We start from the raw sequence: 19762 nt of genomic DNA, 5'->3' as shown, positions 1-19762 counted from the left end.
ATATATATTTTTTTACGATTAATCTTTATTATTCATTTTTTTAAAACTGTTTATATAAGTCTGGACAGCAAAACTACTCATCTAGGTCACTTTGTGAGTTACCAGAAGTACCCTTGGTCAAGATACTGAACCCATGCTGCTCTCCAATGCATGTATGAATGTGTGTGGATGTTAGATAGGAAGCACTTAGAAAGAAAGTGCTGGTGTGAATGGGTGAATGTACAAGTTGTGTAATGTGCTTTGAGTCTTCAGATAGAACAGAAAAGCGCTATATAAGAACCAGTCCATTTACCATCTCTGTTTTTTCTAATACAGCACAGTATCAGGTGGTCATCTACCTCCACCATATCTAACCACCAATTTTCTCCTTCCAGGTGAGTTGTGTGAAGTGAACATTGATGAATGTGAGAGCCAGCCCTGCCAGAACGGTGGCTGGTGTGAAGATGGCAGGGCCACCTACACCTGTCACTGTCCTGAGGCAGCTGCAGGTGACCTTCCTTGGGGAGGTCGTCACTGTAATTTGAAACTCCTTGGTTGCGTTGACCATAAATGTCAGAATGGAGCCACCTGCCATCCATGGCTAGAGGATGGAGAACATGGTCACACATGCTTGTGCCCTCATGGATTCCTAGATGAGAAATGCTCCACCAGAACAACATTCTCCTTCTCCACTCCTGGATTTATTCACATTCAAGTTGTTGTAGAAGAAAGAATTCGCCGGGAAGTTGACCACCATGTTCACAAAGGTCTCGGGATACAGCTTCGCTTCCGGACAACTATATCTAATATGTTGGTCTTCTTCAGAGGGGATGTGGACAACCACCTCTTTCTAGAGATTGTGAATGGTAGTCTTCATGCAAAAGCCTCTTCTGAGGAATCGGAGTTGGATGTAATATTTCCTGGCTTGGTTAGTGATGGAAAATGGAGGGACGCTCACGTGTTTATGGCTCAGGAAGGTCTAGTCTTAAATCTGAAAGGTCCTGACTGTGACAATGATGGATGCACAGTTATAGATAGTGGTGCAGGTGAACCACCTTTCGAGCTCTCTGAAGCCTTTACTCATATTTATATAGGCGGAGCACCAGAGGACCTTTTAGAGTACTCTAAAAGTGGTGCAGGATTCATTGGGTGTATGGAAGACCTGATGATTGACTCTAAGCCTATTCTACCACAAACACTTCCAGAGGACCAAGGCCATGAACTGGGATGTACTAAGACTGAATGGTGTAATACTGAACCCTGCAATGGCCATGGACGGTGTGTGGACCTGTGGACCAGTTACCAGTGTGACTGCTACCGTCCCTTCCACGGTGAAAACTGTTCTGAAGGTAAAAATGTTTACCACAGGCAAATCTTTCCTTGTCAAGCTTGTTATATGTTGTAATCCCAATTTCCCAGAAACTAAAGCCTGTGATAATATATATGGGGAACCATTGGGGGGTAATTGAAGGGATTTATCCATTCCCCTTACCTATTACTTTGCTTTACCTTCTAAAAAAAAGAAAGAAATCAAATTCATTGATTTTATAAAGAATAATAATGATTATGTAAAGAATAATGATTAAATTTCCTTAGACTACGATGATCTGGATGACTGAGAACCTTCACAGACAATAATGATTAAAACTAAAACTAAAACCTGAGATAGTCCAGCTAAAATAATAAGCAAATAAAAGTCAGTTTAAAGGAACTCAAATTCATATTACTGAAGAAGGAATGTGAATTCAAAGGAAATTAGACCAGCTGACAACTAGACCAGCTCTTTGTAAACCACACACACACAGACATCACTTTATATTGATTATATGGTTTTCCTTTGAAAAGTACCAGTCTCCATTTTATTTTTTAAATGCTAATTTTGCTGGCCTGAGATTCACATTTGATTTTAGTTTCAAAGAGATATGAATGTAAAAGGTATATATACATAGTGTATGTGAGAGAAATAACACAGGGAAAAATATTAAACATGCTAACTGAAATTTTTAAAATTACTGAAACACTTGGTACAAAAGCTTTTGTTGGTGAGAGGTTCTACTTACTGATAGTAATTAGATTAGTAATAGATTTAATAGCAATAGATTTCAGCTGATGTCATGACTTTCCATGCCTTTTTGCACCCAACTTTCTTTGTGTGTTCAATACTTTTTCCCTGTGTCATTTCTCCTTAAAATATTTCATTTAAGCATATCTATGTACGCCATACTCAAAACACTCCCCATTGTTCTCACAGATTTTCTATAGATTTAAGGTTTGAAGAATTTCTAGGTCACTCCATTCCTTAATATGCTTCTTATTTAGCCACTGCATTATTGCCTTAATGGTAAGTGATCATTATCAGGCTGGAAGACCAATTCACAATCCATTCCGTGTTCTGGCTGAGGAAAGGAGTTTCTTATGCAAGATTTCATGATACATGGCCCCAACTATTGTCCTCTCACTGTGGTAAAATCATCCTCACCAGATCCTTACCCTTACCAGAAAAATAGCCCTGAAGCATAATGTAACTCTGTGCTTGACTGTGGATGGTGTTCTGTGGGTCATAGACAGCATTTCTCTTTCTCTGGAGCTGTAGCCCTAAACAGAACTCCTGCACACCCACCAAGGAACAAACTCTGGTTATTGGCAATTCAGTTTTAAGAAATATGACACTAGAGACACCAGCAAACATTGCTAATTGTTGTCCAGGGGCCAGAGCAGGGGGCACTGAAGAAACGCTAAAACTGTTAGCTAAGGATAAACGGAAATTTCATGAAACAGTAATTCCCATAATAATGAAATCCTGTTAAATCAATCAGAGACATTTAAAATGAATGTTTATTTGTTGTGTAACTTTGCCAAAACATTTAGAATCAGACTTTATTCATCCCTGAGGAAATTACGTGGTTACAGTTGCTCCAAGACAGTAAGAACAGTAATTAACTGAACTAAATTAAATAATACAATATATTGTCAGACTCTTCTTTTCTGGTCCCCTCCCCAGTCGGACCAGTAGTGACATTCTCATCGAATTCCTGGCTCTCGGAGTGGTGTCCAAAATATGATGTGGGCTTTACTGATAATTGGGAAACCTTCTGCGGAAACCCAGGTCTTGTTAGAAAAGATGGCATATATCCCACCTTCTTGTTTCAAGAAATCTGGCCAAATTTATTAAACCCCCAAAACATGAACCACCCCAAAGAAAAAAGGGCACTAGAATCCCAAAAAATTGTGGAGCCTGCCTGGCCATGAATCAAGACTAGCAGGGATGGATAGTAGGACCAAGCTGGGGAGCTGCTCAGGAGGGGGTAATCCCAACAACAGCGAGATGAATTCATCAGAAATTATAAGGTCTTTGGTTTGTATCATATCTTTCTAATAGGCTCCAATTTGTTCATGTAAATTGAGTCCTCTTCACACACTAAGGTTAATTATGGAATTCCACAGGGTTCTGTGCTAGGGCCATTTATTACGCATAACATACATTTTCACTGCTATGCAGATAATACCCAACATCGATCCATGGAGACAGATAATACACACCAATTAGTTAAACTACAGGCTTTAATTTCCTGCCTCTTAATTCAAATAAAACTGAGGTTATTGTATTCGGCGCTAAAAATCTCAGAAATATGGTATCTAACCAGATGCTTACTCTGGATGGCATTAGCTTGGCCTCCAGTAACACTTTGGGGAACCTTGGAGTTATTTTATTGACCAAGATATGTCCTTCAATGTGTATATTAAACAAATATGTAGGGCTGCTTTTTTCCATTTGCACAATATCTCTAAAATTAGAAGCATCCTGTCTCTGAGTGACACTAAAAAAACTAGTTAATGCATTTATTACTTCTAGGCTGGACTACTGTAATTCATTTCATTCAGGATGTCCTAAAAACTCCATGAAAAGCTTTCAAGTAATCCAAAATGCTGCAGCAAGAGTACTGACGGGGACTAGAAAGAGTGAGCATATTTCTCCTGTTTTGGCTTCCCTTCATTGGCTTCCTGTTAAATCCAGAATTGAAGTCAAAATCCTGCTCCTCACATACAAGGTCTTAAATAATCAGGCCCCATCTTATCTTAATGACCTTGTAGTACCATATCACCCCATTAGAGCACTTCACTCTCAAACTGCGGGCTTACTTGTTGATCCTAGAATATTTAAAAGTAGAACGGGAGGGAGAGACTTCAGTTTTCAGGCCCCTCTTCTGTGGAACCAGCTTCCACTTTGGATTGGGCCTAATCTCTACTTTTACGATTAGGCTTAAAACTTCCTTTTTGCTATAGCATATAGTTAGGGCTGGATCAGATGACCCTGAATCGTCCCTTAGTTATGTGCATAGGCTGCCAGGGATTCCCACGATGTATTGAGTATTTCTTCTTCAGTCACCTTTTTCGCTCACTATGTGTTAATAGATCTCTCTGCATTGAACTATACTTGTTATTAATCTCTGGCACTCTTCCACAGCGTGTATTTTGTCTTTTCTTCCTTCTCTCACCCCAACCGGTCGCAGCAGATGGCCGCCCCTCCCTGAGTCTGGTTCTGCTAGAGGTTTCTTCCTGTTAAAAGGAAGTTTTTCCTTCCCACTGTCGCCAAAGTGGTTGCTAATAGGGGGTCATATGATTGTTAGGTTTCTTTCTGTATGTTTTATTCTAGGGTCTACCTTACAATATAAAGTGGCTTGAGGCGACTGTTGTTGTGATTTTGTGCCCTATAAATAAAATTGGATTGAATTGAATTAGATGTATCATTACGTACATTTACTTTCAATACTACTGATGTTTATTTAGACTTTTTCTTTCCGTTTAAACTTTCTGAGCTAACTTCAGTAATATCTTCTTCAAAGCCATCAATGTATCTATTAAATGTTTGCCATGATTAATCTGTTTATAAATGGGCAACATACTATAGCCTTCGAGTGGAGGTAATTAAACCATTACTTAAAAAGCCATTGCTTAACCCAGTTGTCTCAGCTAATTATAGGCCAATTTCCAATCTTCCTTTTATCTCAACATTTTTTGAAAGAGTAAATGTTATCTGATCATCTGCAGAACTCGCCTCCAACTCTGGAGACCCACAAACTCACCACACTTGATTCCTACTTCCGCTTGATAGGTCCCTCCCACCTCTGGTGTCCATCATTTGTTCAGGGGATTACTGCCACGACAGGCCACAGCTTTGTACTGCTGTCTCGGCATTTAACACAAGCCATTCAGGCTCAATCTCTCTATTCTCCATCATAAAGTTGTGTTGGTGGTGTGATTCAAAAATCTCATGGGGCTTCTGCCAGACACTCTCAGTGTACCCTCACTCTATGTTTGGTTACACCAGACCTATCCACCATCCTCCCCATGGTGTTTGTTATGGACAAACTGTGATTAGTACAGAAGTCCGACAAACAACTTAGAGGTTTAGGTTTAGCTCAACTCTCCCTGAAATGTCACCATAAGAATACAAGGACTAGAAAGATGTCCTATTTCTCCTATACTGGCTGCTATTCATTGGCTTCCTCTTAAATAAACAATTGAATTTAAATTCCTTCTCTTCACATACAAAGTAAACAATCAGATCCTATCCTAAAGACCTCTTAGTAGCATATTATGCCAATAGAGAACTTTGCTTTCAGAGTGCAGGGTTACTTGCCATTTCAAAAAGCAGAATAGAAGGCAGAACCTTCAGCTATCAGATCCCTCACCTGTGGAACCAGTTACCAGATTCCCTGCCTAATTTTAAGATTAGGCTTAAGACTCCTTTTTGGTAAAGCTTATAGTTTCACTCACTGAGCCCTGTTCTGCTGAAGGGCTTTTCATGTTGCAAGGGATTTCTTCCTTCCAGTTGTTGCTAAGTGCTTGCTCATAGGGGATTGTCTGTTCGTGTTTTGGGGTCCAGGGTTTTTTACCAGTAATACTACAGTGAAATTGAAAGCTATGTATAAACTATCTGTATGAATGAGTGAATATGGTTTTTAGTGTAAAAGTGCTTTGAGTGGTCAGCAAAACAGAAATTACAACACAAATACATGTCCAGTTACCTTGCTATCACCTAATGTAGACTTTACTACTTTTACTACAGACATCCAGGTGTACATATTTTTTACAGAACATTTTAACTTAGATGTGTGCTAAACATAAAATATAACTGGACTTTATTAATGGAACACCCTGGGGCATTGTTGCAGAGGTGTACATGATGTTTTTAATGTAGTTCAATTATTGTTCCCTGACAGAATTTTCTTGGTGGACCTACAACCATGAAGACACAGTGAGTTCCAGTGGATATGATATTGTTAAAAGCCACGGGAGCAGCTTCAGTGTGTCTTTCATCCTGCGCTCTTTAAAGCCAGATGGGTTGCTTTTCCAGCTGAGGAGGCCCACAGAGGAGGCCTACTTCTCAGTTTACCTGGGCATGGGGAGGGTTTTTGTTAGCTCTCTGCCAAGTAGTGCTCCACTTACAGCTCCAATATTTGTGACTAATGGTGAGAAGCAGCTTCTGCAGGTGGAAGTGCAACACAGACAGGTCATCTTTGAACATGCGGGAATTCGCTACAGAATGGGAGAGATCCCTGAAGTTAGTGTTAACAGTGGAGATCAGGCCTATGTGGGAGGACTTCCAAAGGAATGGCCCTCTGATACCTGGGGGGGACGTTTCAAAGGTTGCCTTCAGGATCTTCGTTTAGACTCCGTGCATTTGGATGTGGATGGTTGGAACACCTTGAATAAAGTGGACATTTATTCATTAACCTATTCTGAGAATGTAAAGAAGGGATGTGTCAGTGACAATACCTGCAAGGTAGGACAAACCTCCTAAATCTTTTTATATTCTTTTGTGTCTTTGTGTTCTTGTGAAAAATACCTTTAGGTATGTTGTTCACCTTCATGTTGTTTGGATGTGCAGTTCTCAGTGAGTGTATAACTATTGTCTTTTTGAAAAAGTAACTTAACTGTCTGCTTATGGTGTATTTAATGGACATCAGTAAACTGCTATTATAAAAAGACAGGTTACACTTTTCCTTAAACCATCTCTAAACTAATGAGGTGATATTTAAGCCAAAATGGTACCCACTTTGTTAAAATATGACCCAAAGGGGAAAGTGTTATAAATGAAACACAGACCATTTTGATACTAGTCCGAAGCCAACAGTTCTGGGCGGCTCTCACTTCATGTTGGCTTTCTCTGCATTACAGTTTCACGTCCTGTTCTTGTTACAACACACAGTGGTGTCTTTGTGTAGCATATCTGTGTAGCCCATTTAATTCAAATTGTTTATATAATTTCTTATTTCATAGATCAGTCTTCACATCTTTTATCCAAAGCACACTCTGTGTTGAATCACCTGCTAATTATATTCACAGTAATTTGAATATAATAAGTAATAATTAGTCCCCCAGTCCGCACCCTTGAAAACCTGCAGCTAGCCACGCCCCTGTGGTCACTGTGTTCAAAGTTATAAACACTGTTAGCACTCCCCCAGCAGACTGTCCTCTGAGTGGTGTCCAAAAATGATGTGGGCTTTATAGATGATTGGGAAACTTCTGGGGGAAACCTGGTCTTGTTAGAAGAGACAGCATCCATCCCACTATTCCACTTTGGATGGAGCAGCTCTCATTTCTAGAAATCTGGCCAAATTTATTAAACCCTCAAAAGCATGTCTATGCAGAATCAGGATGAGAAAGCAGAGTTGCAGTCTTGCAATTCTCTCTGCAGCTCATCACTTCCTGTTATCCCCCCGAAACCCCATTATTATTAAAGATTAGGTCTATCTTAGTACATCAATTATTAATCGACCAACAAACTTTTCTTTGATTAATTCTGCCTTACAGAAAACTGGTTACAGTAAGATGATTACGTTAGTTTATCTGAATCAACACCCCTGATTTAGTGCTCATGTGATATGAAATAATTATTGTTATTATGTTATGTAATTATTGATTTTAAGATCAGTGTAGATACTGAAAATGACTGACTCAACACAGCATTAAGTCAATTATCAATTATTAGACTCAACTGGCTTCTCTCAAAATGTAAAAGAAACCACACATTATTTTAATCACACTGGATTTTGTTCTGACATATGGCATAAAAACAAACATTTAACAATATTACCCCAGATCCCTCTTTTGTGTGATCATTCCCTAAAAACATTTAAATGTACAATAACACACTAGAGAATTGGGGAATACATTTTATCACAATAGATGTATTTTAAGTATACAATTCCTCTTCTGTTTCCTTTTTCAATGCCACTTGCCAACACAGTGCAGAGCAGTTATCTGAATTCTACTCCCACAGTGCCCAATTATTCAATTCAGTTCTATTCAGTTTTATTTATTTAGCATCAAATCACAACAACAGTTGCTTCAAAAAATTTATTATTGTAATGACCCTAAAACAAAGGGAAAAAAAAGGAAAAATGGTAACAATCAGATGAGGCCTTTTGCGCAAGTGCTTTGGCAACAGTGGGAAGGGAAAAGCTTTTAACAGGAAGAAAGAACCACCTCAGAACCATGCTGAGTTAGGGGCAGCCATCTGCAGCAAACAGTTGGGGGTGAGGGGAGGAAAAAGACATAGGGAGAAGAGTGAGAGATTAATAATAATTAATGATTAAATGCAGAGTGGGGTATAAACACATGGTGAGTTAAGAAGAAACAGTGCATCATGGGAAGCTTCCTGCAGCCTTGACCAATTGCAGTGTAACTAAGGGAAAATTCAGGGTCATCTAATCCAGCCCTAAATATTTGCTTTATTAAAAAGGAAAGTTTTAAGCCTAATCTTAAAAGTAGAGAGGGTGTCTGTCTCCCCAATCCAAGCTGGAAGCTGGTTCTCAGAAGAAGGACCTGCAAGCTGAACAAGGCTCTCTCTGCCAGGCCTTCAGCCTGGGATGCATGAGGTTCGCCCTGAGTTCCCAAAGGCACTGGATGTTGCAGGGCTGCCTTGGTTGATGTTTCTCATTTTCAAGATATTGCACAAATAAAAGGAAAGCAGTCCTGCATATTTGTTTAATATACGCATTGGACATATCCTGGCCACAAATGACTTCAGGATTCTTCACAGGGTTACTGGATGTCAAGGTAATGCCATACAGAGTAGACAACTAGTTAGACATCATATTCCTAAGATTTCTAGGGGTGAATACAATAACCTGAGTTTAAAACCAGAAAATTTGAGGTTATTTTTATCTGAATTTAGGTCTTTAAACCTTTAAGACATTCCCGCAGTTTAACTACTTGTTAAACTGTATGGTATGTATGGTATGTTATCTGGCTTCATGGATAGATAACCTTCGGTATCATTCGCATAGTATTGAAAATACATGCTATGCCTTCTAATGATACTGCTAACGGAAGCATGTATAATGTCATAGCACCTAATTCTGTGGAACTCCATAAATAGCCTTAGTATTCAATTTAATTCAATTCTGCTTATATTTCGCCAAATCACAAGTTTCAAGGTACTTTACATTTTAGTTAAAAAACAAAACAAAACAAAAAAAAACTACAATAATATAGAGAAAACAGAAAATTCCAACAATGATATGACCCCCTTGGAGCAAGCACTTTGCATTGGGAAGGAAAAACTCATTTTTAACAGAAAGAAACCTCGAGCAGAACCATGCTCAGAGAGGGGCAGCAATTTGCAACGTCTAGCTGGGGTTAGGGGCGAAAGACAAGACACTGACACTGTGGAAGAGAGCCAGAAATGAATAATAACTAATAATTAAATGCAGAGAGGTGTATAAACACAGAGATTGAAAAAAAGTGACTGAAGAAAGTAGCTGTGTGAAGAGGACTATCCATTTACATGTATAAACTGGATATCTGCAAGCCAATCTAACTTCTTTTTATCTCTAAAATTCTTGAAAGAATAATTACAAAACAGCTACAGAGAAATGTTTTATTTAAAGAGTTTCAGTCATGTTTTAGAGCTCATTGCTGTCCTGAAATAGTGCTAGTGAAGGTTAAAAGTTATCCTTCTAGGATAATATTTATCCATCTCCGTGCTTGTCCTGCAAGACCTCAGCGTTCGATACTGTTGACCAAAATATTTTATTACTGTCATTACTATCATGCTGTAGGTATTAAAGCACTGCACTGCAGTGATTTGAATCATGTCTATGTAATAGATTCCAATTTGTTCATTTGTAAATCTTTTTAGAGGCTTAGAGAGTCTTCTTCACACACTAAAGTCAATTATGGAGTTCCACGGGGTTCTGTGCTAGGACCAGTTGTCCTTACATTATACATGCTTCCCTTCGGCAGTATCATTAGAAGGGATAGCATACGTTTCCATTGCTATGTCGATGACACCCAACTTTATCTATCCATGAAGCCAGATAACACACACCAATTAGTTTAAACTGCAGGAAAGTCTTAAAATTGACCTAAAATTTCTCCGAGTGATGTTGAAAAGCTTTTCCATGCATTTATTACTACTAGTAATATTACTTTATTACTTCTGGACTACTGTAATTCATTATTTTCAGGATTTCCCCAAAACTCCATGAAAAGCCTCCCTTTTGAACCAAAATTGCTGCAGCAAAAGTACTGACAGGGACTAGAAAGAAAGAGCATATTTCACACATACTGGCTTCACATCATTGGCTCTCTGTTAAATCCAGAATCAAATTTTAAATCCCTCTGTGTCAAAGGGGGCCAAAGGCCTGTACTGAAGCTGGACCGAAGTGCAGAACCAAGTGCGGAGTCAGCTGAAGTAGTTTTAATAGACTTTATTATCTTTGCAACAAACAGAATAATAACTTGGCATAGAAAAGTAGCGAACTTAAAGTGAACACAATATTTAACTTTGTTGGATGAGGGGTTTGGGCCTGGGAGGACTAGTGAGGAGGACTGAGTCGTGGCAGGTAATACAAGTTATTGCACTGAACGGAAAGGGAAAAGGAGGTTAGAGTGATCATAGAACTTCTCCAGGTGAATGTGGATCTTAAAAGAGGGAATAGCTTGTGCTGCAGGTGGAGTCAGAGGTACTTTAAGAGGAGGAGGTGAAATTCCAGGTGAGCTGAACAGAGAGAAATGACTACCCTGGGTTCCAAGAAATCCTGTGAGCAATGGTGGCAGGAGGGCAGGCAGGTGTTGAGCAGGAAGTTTTCCCAGTAACAATGAGTATGACTGGGAATCCGAGGAGTGAGCGAAGCTGAAGAACGGAGCTGAGATGTGACCAGAAAACTGCAGCACAAGATAACAAGGGAAGTGCAAGGACTAGAAACAATAGCAGTGAGAGAGTGTGAGAGCCTGTTACCAACATGGATTAGTTGACAAACTGATGGTGAAGAGACGTCAACGCAGGTCTTAAGTAATGTGGACACAGGTGAATCAGGAACCCAGTGGAATTTTTCCGCAGCTCACCCAGCCTGTGACACTCTGCTCACTTACAAGGTCTTGAATAATCAGATAATAATAATAAAATATCCTATCTTAAAGACATCCAAGTAACATATCACCCAAAAAGACCACTTCACTCTTAGACTGCTGGTTTTTGTTGTGGTTCCTGAGGTATGTAAAAGTAGAGGGAGGCAGATCTCCAGCTTTCAGGCCACTCTTCTGTGGAGCCAGCTTCCAGTTTGGATTCAGGAGACAGATACCCTCTCTGCTTTTAAAATTGGGCTTTTCTTTTTGATAAAACATATAGTTAGGGCTGGATCAGGTAACCCCAAATCCTCCCTTAGTTACATTGCAATAGGCCTAGGGTGCTGGGGCTGAAGTGTTTCTCCTTCTCTCACCCCTTGTGTTTTTACACAACTCTGCATTTAATTACTAGTTATTATTAATCTCTGTCTCTCTCCCACTGCCTTTGTCCTGTTTTCTTCCCTTTACTCCCAACCAGTCACAGCAGATCGCTGCCCCTCCCTAAGCCTGGTTCTGCCAGAGGTTTTTCCTGCTAAAAGGGAGTTTTTCTTTCCCAGTGTCACCAAGGCCCTTGTTTATAGGAGGTCATCTTATTGTTTAGATTTTCTGGCCTTAAATCAAACCAAATGTTGGTGTGATTTTGCACTATTATTTGAATAAAATAATAAAGTGTAATTGATTATTTCCATATCAGTTCATTGTTCTACAGAAATGTAATCTGCATGCTTCCTTTTATAGATGAAGCCTTGCCAAAATGGAGGATGGTGTACCATCACATTCAACGATTTTATATGTTCTTGTCCTGAGGAATACACTGGGAAGACCTGCAAAAGACGTGTGTGGTGTGTCAGCCACCCATGTGTCAATGGTGGCCATTGTGTGGATCTACCTGATGGATATGAATGTAAGTTTATAAAACTTCAACTCCTATTATGCCATGGAGCAAAAAATATATATTTCTGTTCGCCTACCACCCAGGCAGATTCTCTTGTTTCCCTAGGCACACAAAAACCAAGAACTGAAAGTAAAGAATAAATATAATTAGTTTATTTGTCCAACAGATAATTAACAAAAAAGATAAAATATTATTGCAAAATAAAATAACAGTAATAATAGTAACTGTTTTAGCACAAAATCCAAAACCAGATTCTTAGATACACTATTTTACCAAAAGTATTTGTTTATCTACCTATTTGAAATTTGAGTGACATTAAATATAATGCTGTCCCACCTTTTGCAGTTACAACAGCTTCAACTCTTTTGGGAAGGCTTTCCTTAAGGTTTAGGAGTGTGTTTATAGGAATTTCTGACCATTCTTTGAGAAGCACATTTGTGAGGTCAGACACTCATGTTGGACGAGAAGGCCCGGCTTTGTAGTCTCTGCTCTAATTAATCCCAAGGGGTTCTGTCGAGTTGTGGTCAGTACTCTGTGTAGGCCAGTCAAGGTCTTCATGTCTTTATGGACCTTGCTTTGTGCATTGGTGTGCAGCCATGTTGGAACAGGAACGGACTGTTTCCAAACTGTTCCCACAAAGTTGGGAGCATGAAATTGTCCAAAATGTCCTGGTATCATGAATCATTAAGAGTTTTTTCATTGATACTAAGGGGCTGAGCCACACACCATAATCCCTCTCCACCAAACTTTACACTCAGCCCTGTGCAGTCAGACAAGTACTGTTCTCTTGGCAACCACCATACCCAGCCTCGCCCATTGGATTGCCAGATAGACTCCAGAGTCGAGTGGTTCTACACTGTGTAGTGGTGTGTGTCCGACACTTTACTTTCCAATTATTTAGATCGGTGAGTGGCTACTTTTGGCAATAACATTGTATTTCATTATTTTTTGACATTGCACACTTAACACTGAATCGGTTAAGGAACAGCCCAAAGTGCTTCAAAGTGGATTTAATAAAATGATCTTGCCTGTAGGTCTTCTTTGTATAATAACTCGTTAAACTGAAGTCATTTGATAAAATACAACAGTAAAACAAAAACAGTTCTTCACAATTATTTTTTTCCCAGTTATAAAAATCAAGGTTTTCTGATTATGAAACACTTTCAGTGAGAACACAATAAAAATTGTCTATTACTTTCAGTACTTATATGAAAAAGCCATATAAGTCACAATATGTAGATGTTTTCCTATATGACTATAGTTCTCAAAGTGCGAATAAAAAGCTAAACTAATACTTGCCTATGAAAGTATAATCATCTAAGGAAAAATCTTTTTTGGATATCACGTCTTCTGAGATTACATCTTGCTTCACACATTGTGACATCCTATCACTGTTGTTGCCATTTAATTGCCCACCTTATCATCCTTTTTCCTTCTCTCTTTCTTACTTCAATATGATTTAAAACATAATTGAAATCCCTTCATTACATTTTTTTTTTATTTTCTGTGTTGTAGATTTATCATTAATTCCATCACATGTCAATATACTTTCCCTCATGTTTCATTTAGTTTATGCTATTTAACTTCAACTAGATTTTTCATTAGCTCAATCACACTTTTTATCTTGAAAACGCTTGTGTTTGTGAATTACAATATGCTCAGCATAATTTATTTTTTAAATCATATATGTTAAAGTCTCCCAATCCTTCTTGTGCACACATACACATGCAGCCGCGAAGGCTATCACTGAATAAAAAGGCCACTCTACACAAAACCTAAGTGAGAGGCCTGTTATTAATTTCATAGATTATATTTTTGTATTCATTTTACAGCTTAAGCTTATACCTGATTTTATTCTGATCAGTATTAAGTAGTTAAGTACGATTAACTATCAGCAATATCACATTTAATTATGACTCTATGTTCAGAATTATGTATAATGATGTGTCAGACACACATTTCCTATCTTTCACATTCCTGCAGCCAGTCTCAGACACACAAAGGCATTAATCTGCCACGATGAAAGCTGGTTCATGTCTACACACACAAAATTCAGACATTAGAATCATTGTCATTACTCAAACTACATTTGTAATTCAACATATCGATTAGACTTATACTTTGATTATATTTTTTGATTAAGAATTAAAGATGATTTACTATTAGCAAATGCACATATGGATCAATGGTACTGGCTAAAAAAAATAAAGCTAAGAGGAATGGTTTAGGAGGAGCTTACCCTCTGAATCAAGTGTTGCAGAGGTCAGTATATCACCAGACTCAGGGGTAACTGATTCAGCCACAGGGAGAAGATCTTCAGCAGTAAGCCTGGGCAAAAGAAGATCAGTGTCCAGGGTAACTAGCTCAGATACAGGAAGAACACTCTCTGGGTAGTTTGCACAGTGTTCACACAACCTGTAATGTTACTGGAGGTGAGTTAGGGAGGTAAACATATAAGGTCCATCTCAGTCCATGTGTCTATGTGCAAGCACGTTTCTCCCACACTCAACAGAGAGCAGTGGCACATCCAAAAAATCACTCCTAAACTGTTTTTTTTTTTTCAATGTATTGGGGTGGGGGTGGGGGGCTGTAGCCTATCCCAGCTGTCTTAGGGCGAGAGGGAGGGTACACCCTGGACAGGTCACCAGTCTGTCGCAGGGCAAACACATAGACACAGACAACCATTCACTCTCACTTTCAAATCTACGGGCAATTTAGAGTTTCCAATTAACCAGTTTCCAATTAATATCTTCTACACAACATCCATATTTTGAAATAATAAGGGAAAATTGTTCATTTTGTTCATTTTGACTCCTAGGTGTTTATAATGCCACATTTGAGAACAACGCTGTGCAGTACAGTTCTGGAGGCTCCCTGGTTGAGCCTGTCACTAACATATACATGGAGTTGAGGACCCGGTCAGAAAATGCTGTGCTCCTGAGGGCCTCCTGGGGCTCTGATCTCCTAATGGTGGGTCTGTTGGACTCATCAGTCCGGGTGGAGATCCAGCTAAGCAACAGCTTTGAGCCTCTGACCTTTACAGGCGTCCGTCAGGTTGCAGACGGGAGCTGGCACCGCGTGAACATTTCCATGACTGAAAAGGACCGCAAAGCCTCCCCCTGGATCATCACTGTGGATGGAATCACAGATGCTAACAGTGTGCCAGAGCGCACAGGTAGTATTCGCTTTCTCAATCAGAAGGGGGCGTTACTAGCCCTTGCAGAGAGCTTCAATGGTTGCATGGGTGCAGTGAGGCTCGGAGGAGTTTACCTTCCTTTTGTGGATGATTATAAGGCCCCACAACCTTCTCAGTTCCATTTAATTGGAAAACCAAAGATTTATTTGGGCTGCACTGGTACCCCTGTTTGTGATTCAGATCCATGTCTAAACGGAGGCACGTGTGAAGACCTCTTTAATAAATTTGGATGTATCTGCAACTCTGGTTGGGAGGGAGACCAGTGTGAGATGGACACTGATGACTGTGCATCTCAGCCCTGTGTTCATGGAAGCTGTAAGGACTACTTGGCTGGTTTTCAGTGCCATTGCCACCTGGGATATGCTGGCACTCTCTGTGATGAAGATATTGATGAGTGTGAGCATCATAATTGTGAACATGGAGGAACCTGTCAGGATGGACCCAACATGTACACCTGCATATGCCCTAAGGAGTACAGGGGCCCACACTGCCAGTGAGTTCTCACTAATTGATCATTTGTTTATTCCCTGTAGTTAAAGGTGAACTGCTGTAGTGAAGCCAAACTACACAAAAGTATTGGGCCACCTGTGCATTACCCCTAGAGGAATTGCTCGGCCATAGAAATTCATTCCATAAAACTCCCTGCAGACTGATGTTTTTTGCTGATGTTAATGCAAATCCTACTCTGTTTTATATGGTCATCCACTTTATGGCTGAATTAAAACCACTTTGCAATATTAGTAGTTATGAGTGATTATGGATCACTATCTTGAAGAAATTTCCTGAAATGACTTGTTGCAGCACTGGCATCCTATTACAATACTATGCTCAAATTCAGTGAGCTCTTTAGAATGACCCATTCTTTCACGAATATTTGTAAAGGCAGATTGTATGACTAGGTGCTTGATATTATACATGTGGCCATGATACTGAAAACACTCAAATTCAAAGATTCAAATGTTTTGCCCAATACTTTTGTTCCTATGGTGTATGTAAGATATGCATGCTGCCAGCTTGTGCTGAGTGAGTTAAGAGCACAACTAATCTGCCTTATTTTACACCATATTTGTCTTCACAATTAAAAAAAAAATGCAAGGAAGCGTTATTGTTTTTCTGTCTTTGTTTACAATTTTTTGTTTATTAGTTTGAAAATACAATAACATTGTAGATTTAGCACACACTACACATGCACTTAAGAATTCCTGCACATCTTGCCAAGATAAACACTAATACTATTTCCTCCAGGTGGGTCTATCCTCCTATACAGTGTGGTAAAGATGTTATGTGTGCAAACGATGGTGTCTGCAATGATGGACTGTGGGGGGCTAACTGTACATGCATGCCAGGTTTCACAGGCACCAGGTAAGCTCACATCTGAGTCATTTTATTCTAACTGTTACTAAATTTAAGTAATACCACATGTGTGTATGTAAATCATGGTAGAGGGGATATATATAAATATATAACCATAAATATGACTTAGCTTCAGAGTTGTTAATGTAACAGTTAATGTTGACTTCAGGTAATTTCTGGTAATTCAGGTAATTTTTTCTTGCAGATGTGAAATGGAGATCAATGAGTGTGGGTCTAACCCCTGTACAAATGGAGGTTCCTGTTTGGATCGCTTTAACATGTTTGTATGTGAATGCCCGCCCGGTTACAGTGGTCCAGTCTGTGACAGTAACGTATGTTCGCTTCAATTTCTTCTTCAGAGCTAGATAGACGAGATCAATAACTTAGTTGAAACATTTAACGAATGATATATTATATGTGTTTCCCAAACTAAATTACTTTTCATATTTTACATGAAGTTTCACAACAGCAGTATAAACTTGATTTAGATTCACATCTTTCTAATTTTGAAATGACTGAAAATCAAACTATGTAATGGAAACATCCATCAGTAAGACCAAACCTCTACACTTTTTGTCTCTGCAGAAAGAAGCCCGTATACAGGGAATCCCCTGGCTGCTAATTGTGATCCCGTTGCTCTGCCTGTGCATTCTCCTAATGATTATTGGCTTGACCTTTGTAGTGCTCACAGCAAGGAAGAAGCGCCAGTCAGAGGGCGCTTATAGCCCCAGTGCTCAGGAACTAGCTGGAGCCCGGCTAGAGATGGACAGCATGCTCAAAGTACCACCGGAGGAGAGGCTTATCTGATCTGACAGGAACACAAATCAATAAAGGGAGCTAGAGGTGATCCGATGCTGTGGGGAGGTGCACAGGGCTGTCACTGTCAAACTGTTAGATCCTCTGAATGTCCAGGCTCATCTGATGTTATAACCCCCTCCTTATAGACCTGTGCTACAGAAATATATTGACAATGTAAATTGTGTATATTTCATCATCTGAGGAAATAAGCCCTATGAACTTCAGGAACTCATAGCCATCAGTTTATCCTCTGATGACCCCCTCTTATCAGAAATCATGGCAGTTTTTTATGCTCAAAACTGCTAAACAGAGGACAAATAAGCTCTCCACTACATGGTCACCTTTGGAAAATGTCCAACAGGTTCATGGCACACCAGTGGTGCTGCTGCTGGAAACTTTGCTCCAGTGGAGACAGTATGGCTCTGAGAAAACTCTTTACTGTTCTTTCTATTCTGATAGACATGTTTAGCAACATGACTTATTTTTCAGTTTTCCTGGTAATATGGGACTTTGTAGCAATTTTTAGAAATGCTTTTTCTTGTAAAAGATTACATTTATTTACATTTGTGTCCACTTGTTTGCACATTAATTAAATCTATAAATGTAATAAACGCCAACTAGAGGTTTTTACTGCTTGGCCAGGAAGAATGCTTGTTATAAAGAATTTAGACAGTAGAGACAAAGTTAAATTGTTTGCTGTTATTTTTAATTCTAGTCTAGATTTTCATTGTCTCTTGTGCTCAGATTTTCTTTCTGTCAAGGTTTTTTCCTAGGTTTTTTTTTGTTTTGTTTTGTTTTTGTTTTTGTTTTTTTCAAAAAAAAAAGCAAACAAACAAACAAAAACGACATCCCATTTTTGATATTAGGGTCATTCGGTCTCAAATCAACCAAGGGTTCTGCTCAACTGTCTGTGATTTGCATACAAATTTGAGAAAATTTGATCATTTGGTATATCTTAAAAAGTATTTCATATATGAAGCTATGGTCTATTAACTCATAGTGAGTGAGGAAGGTGAGTGAAGAAGAAATACTCAATGCATCATGGGAATCCCCCAGCAGCCTACACCTATTTCATCATAACTAAGTCAGGATTCAGGATCAGCTGGTCCAGCCCTAACTGTATGCTTTAGCAAAAAGGGAAAGTTTTAAGCTTAATCTTAAAAGTAAAGATAGTGTCTGTCTTCCGAATCCAAGATAGAAGCTGGTTCCATTGAAGAAGCCCATATGGAAAAGATATATATAAATCTTATAGTTTGTATCTGTCTTATGTGAAACTTGTATGAAAAGCATACAAGAATAAAAACAAATATAAGATCCCATAAAAAATTATATAAATGAAACTTGTATGTTTTGGATACTTACTAAAACAATATATGAAAGTAATGAGAAAGTATATGATGTTATATGATTCACTATATGAAGCAGGCCACATCTTATGCAAGTCTTTTATAAGTTTTTTCTATTTCTTTTCCATATGGGAGGGCCTGAAAACTGAAGGCTCTCCCTCCCATTCTACTTTTAAATACTCTAGGATCAACAAGTAAGCCTGCAGTGCAAGAGTGAAGTGCTCTAATGGGGTGATATGGTACTAAAAGGCCATTAAGATAAGATGGGGCCTGATTATTTAAGACCTTGTATGTGAGGAGCAGGATTTTGAATTCAATTCTGGATTTAACAGGAAGCCAATGAAGGGAAACCAATACAGGAGAAATATGCTCTCTCCTTCTAGTCCCTGTCAGTACTCTTGCTGCAACATTTTGGATTAACTGAAGGCTTTTCTGGGAGTTTTTAGGACATCCTGAAAAAAATGAATTACAGTAGTCCAGCCTGAAAGTAATAAATGCATGAACTAGTTTTCCAGCATCACTCTGAGACAGGATATTTCTAATTTTAAAGATATTGCACAAATAGAAGAAAGCAGTCCTAGATATTTGTTTAATATGTGCATTGAAGGACATATCCTGGTCAAAAATCACTCCAAGGTTCCTCGCGGTGTTACTGGAGGGCAAGTAATGCCATCCAGAGTAAGAATCTGGTTATATACTATATTTCTAAGATTTTCAGGGCCGAGTAAAATAACCTAAATTTTATCAGATTTAAGAAGCAGAAAATTAGAGGTGATCCAGGTCTTTATGACTTTAAGACAGTCCTGCAGTTTAACTAATTGTTGTGTGTTACCTGTC

General features: G+C 38.9%; 1 protein-coding gene across 1 annotated transcript in view; it reads left to right on the top strand.

Annotated features, from left to right (window-relative positions):
• The window catches only part of crb2a (crumbs cell polarity complex component 2a), a 41696-nt gene extending 23393 nt beyond the window's left edge, over window positions 1-18303 (top strand). The window contains exons 7-13 of the mRNA XM_084936053.1: window positions 375-1328; window positions 6204-6766; window positions 12076-12241; window positions 15051-15921; window positions 16674-16790; window positions 16987-17113; window positions 17367-18303. Of these exons, the coding sequence (XP_084792179.1) occupies window positions 375-1328; window positions 6204-6766; window positions 12076-12241; window positions 15051-15921; window positions 16674-16790; window positions 16987-17113; window positions 17367-17588 (3020 nt within the window). The 3' untranslated portion in view covers window positions 17589-18303. The remainder of the gene's footprint in view (window positions 1-374; window positions 1329-6203; window positions 6767-12075; window positions 12242-15050; window positions 15922-16673; window positions 16791-16986; window positions 17114-17366) is intronic.
• Window positions 18304-19762: the final 1459 nt, after the last annotated feature.

Source organism: Perissodus microlepis, chromosome 7 (genome assembly GCF_051167445.1).
Source record: "Perissodus microlepis isolate ML-2025 ecotype Zambia chromosome 7, ASM5116744v1, whole genome shotgun sequence".
Taxonomy (NCBI): Eukaryota; Metazoa; Chordata; class Actinopteri; order Cichliformes; family Cichlidae; genus Perissodus; species Perissodus microlepis.
Note: the sequence above shows the minus strand (reverse complement) of the source record. Positions and strands in the feature narration are given on the sequence as shown.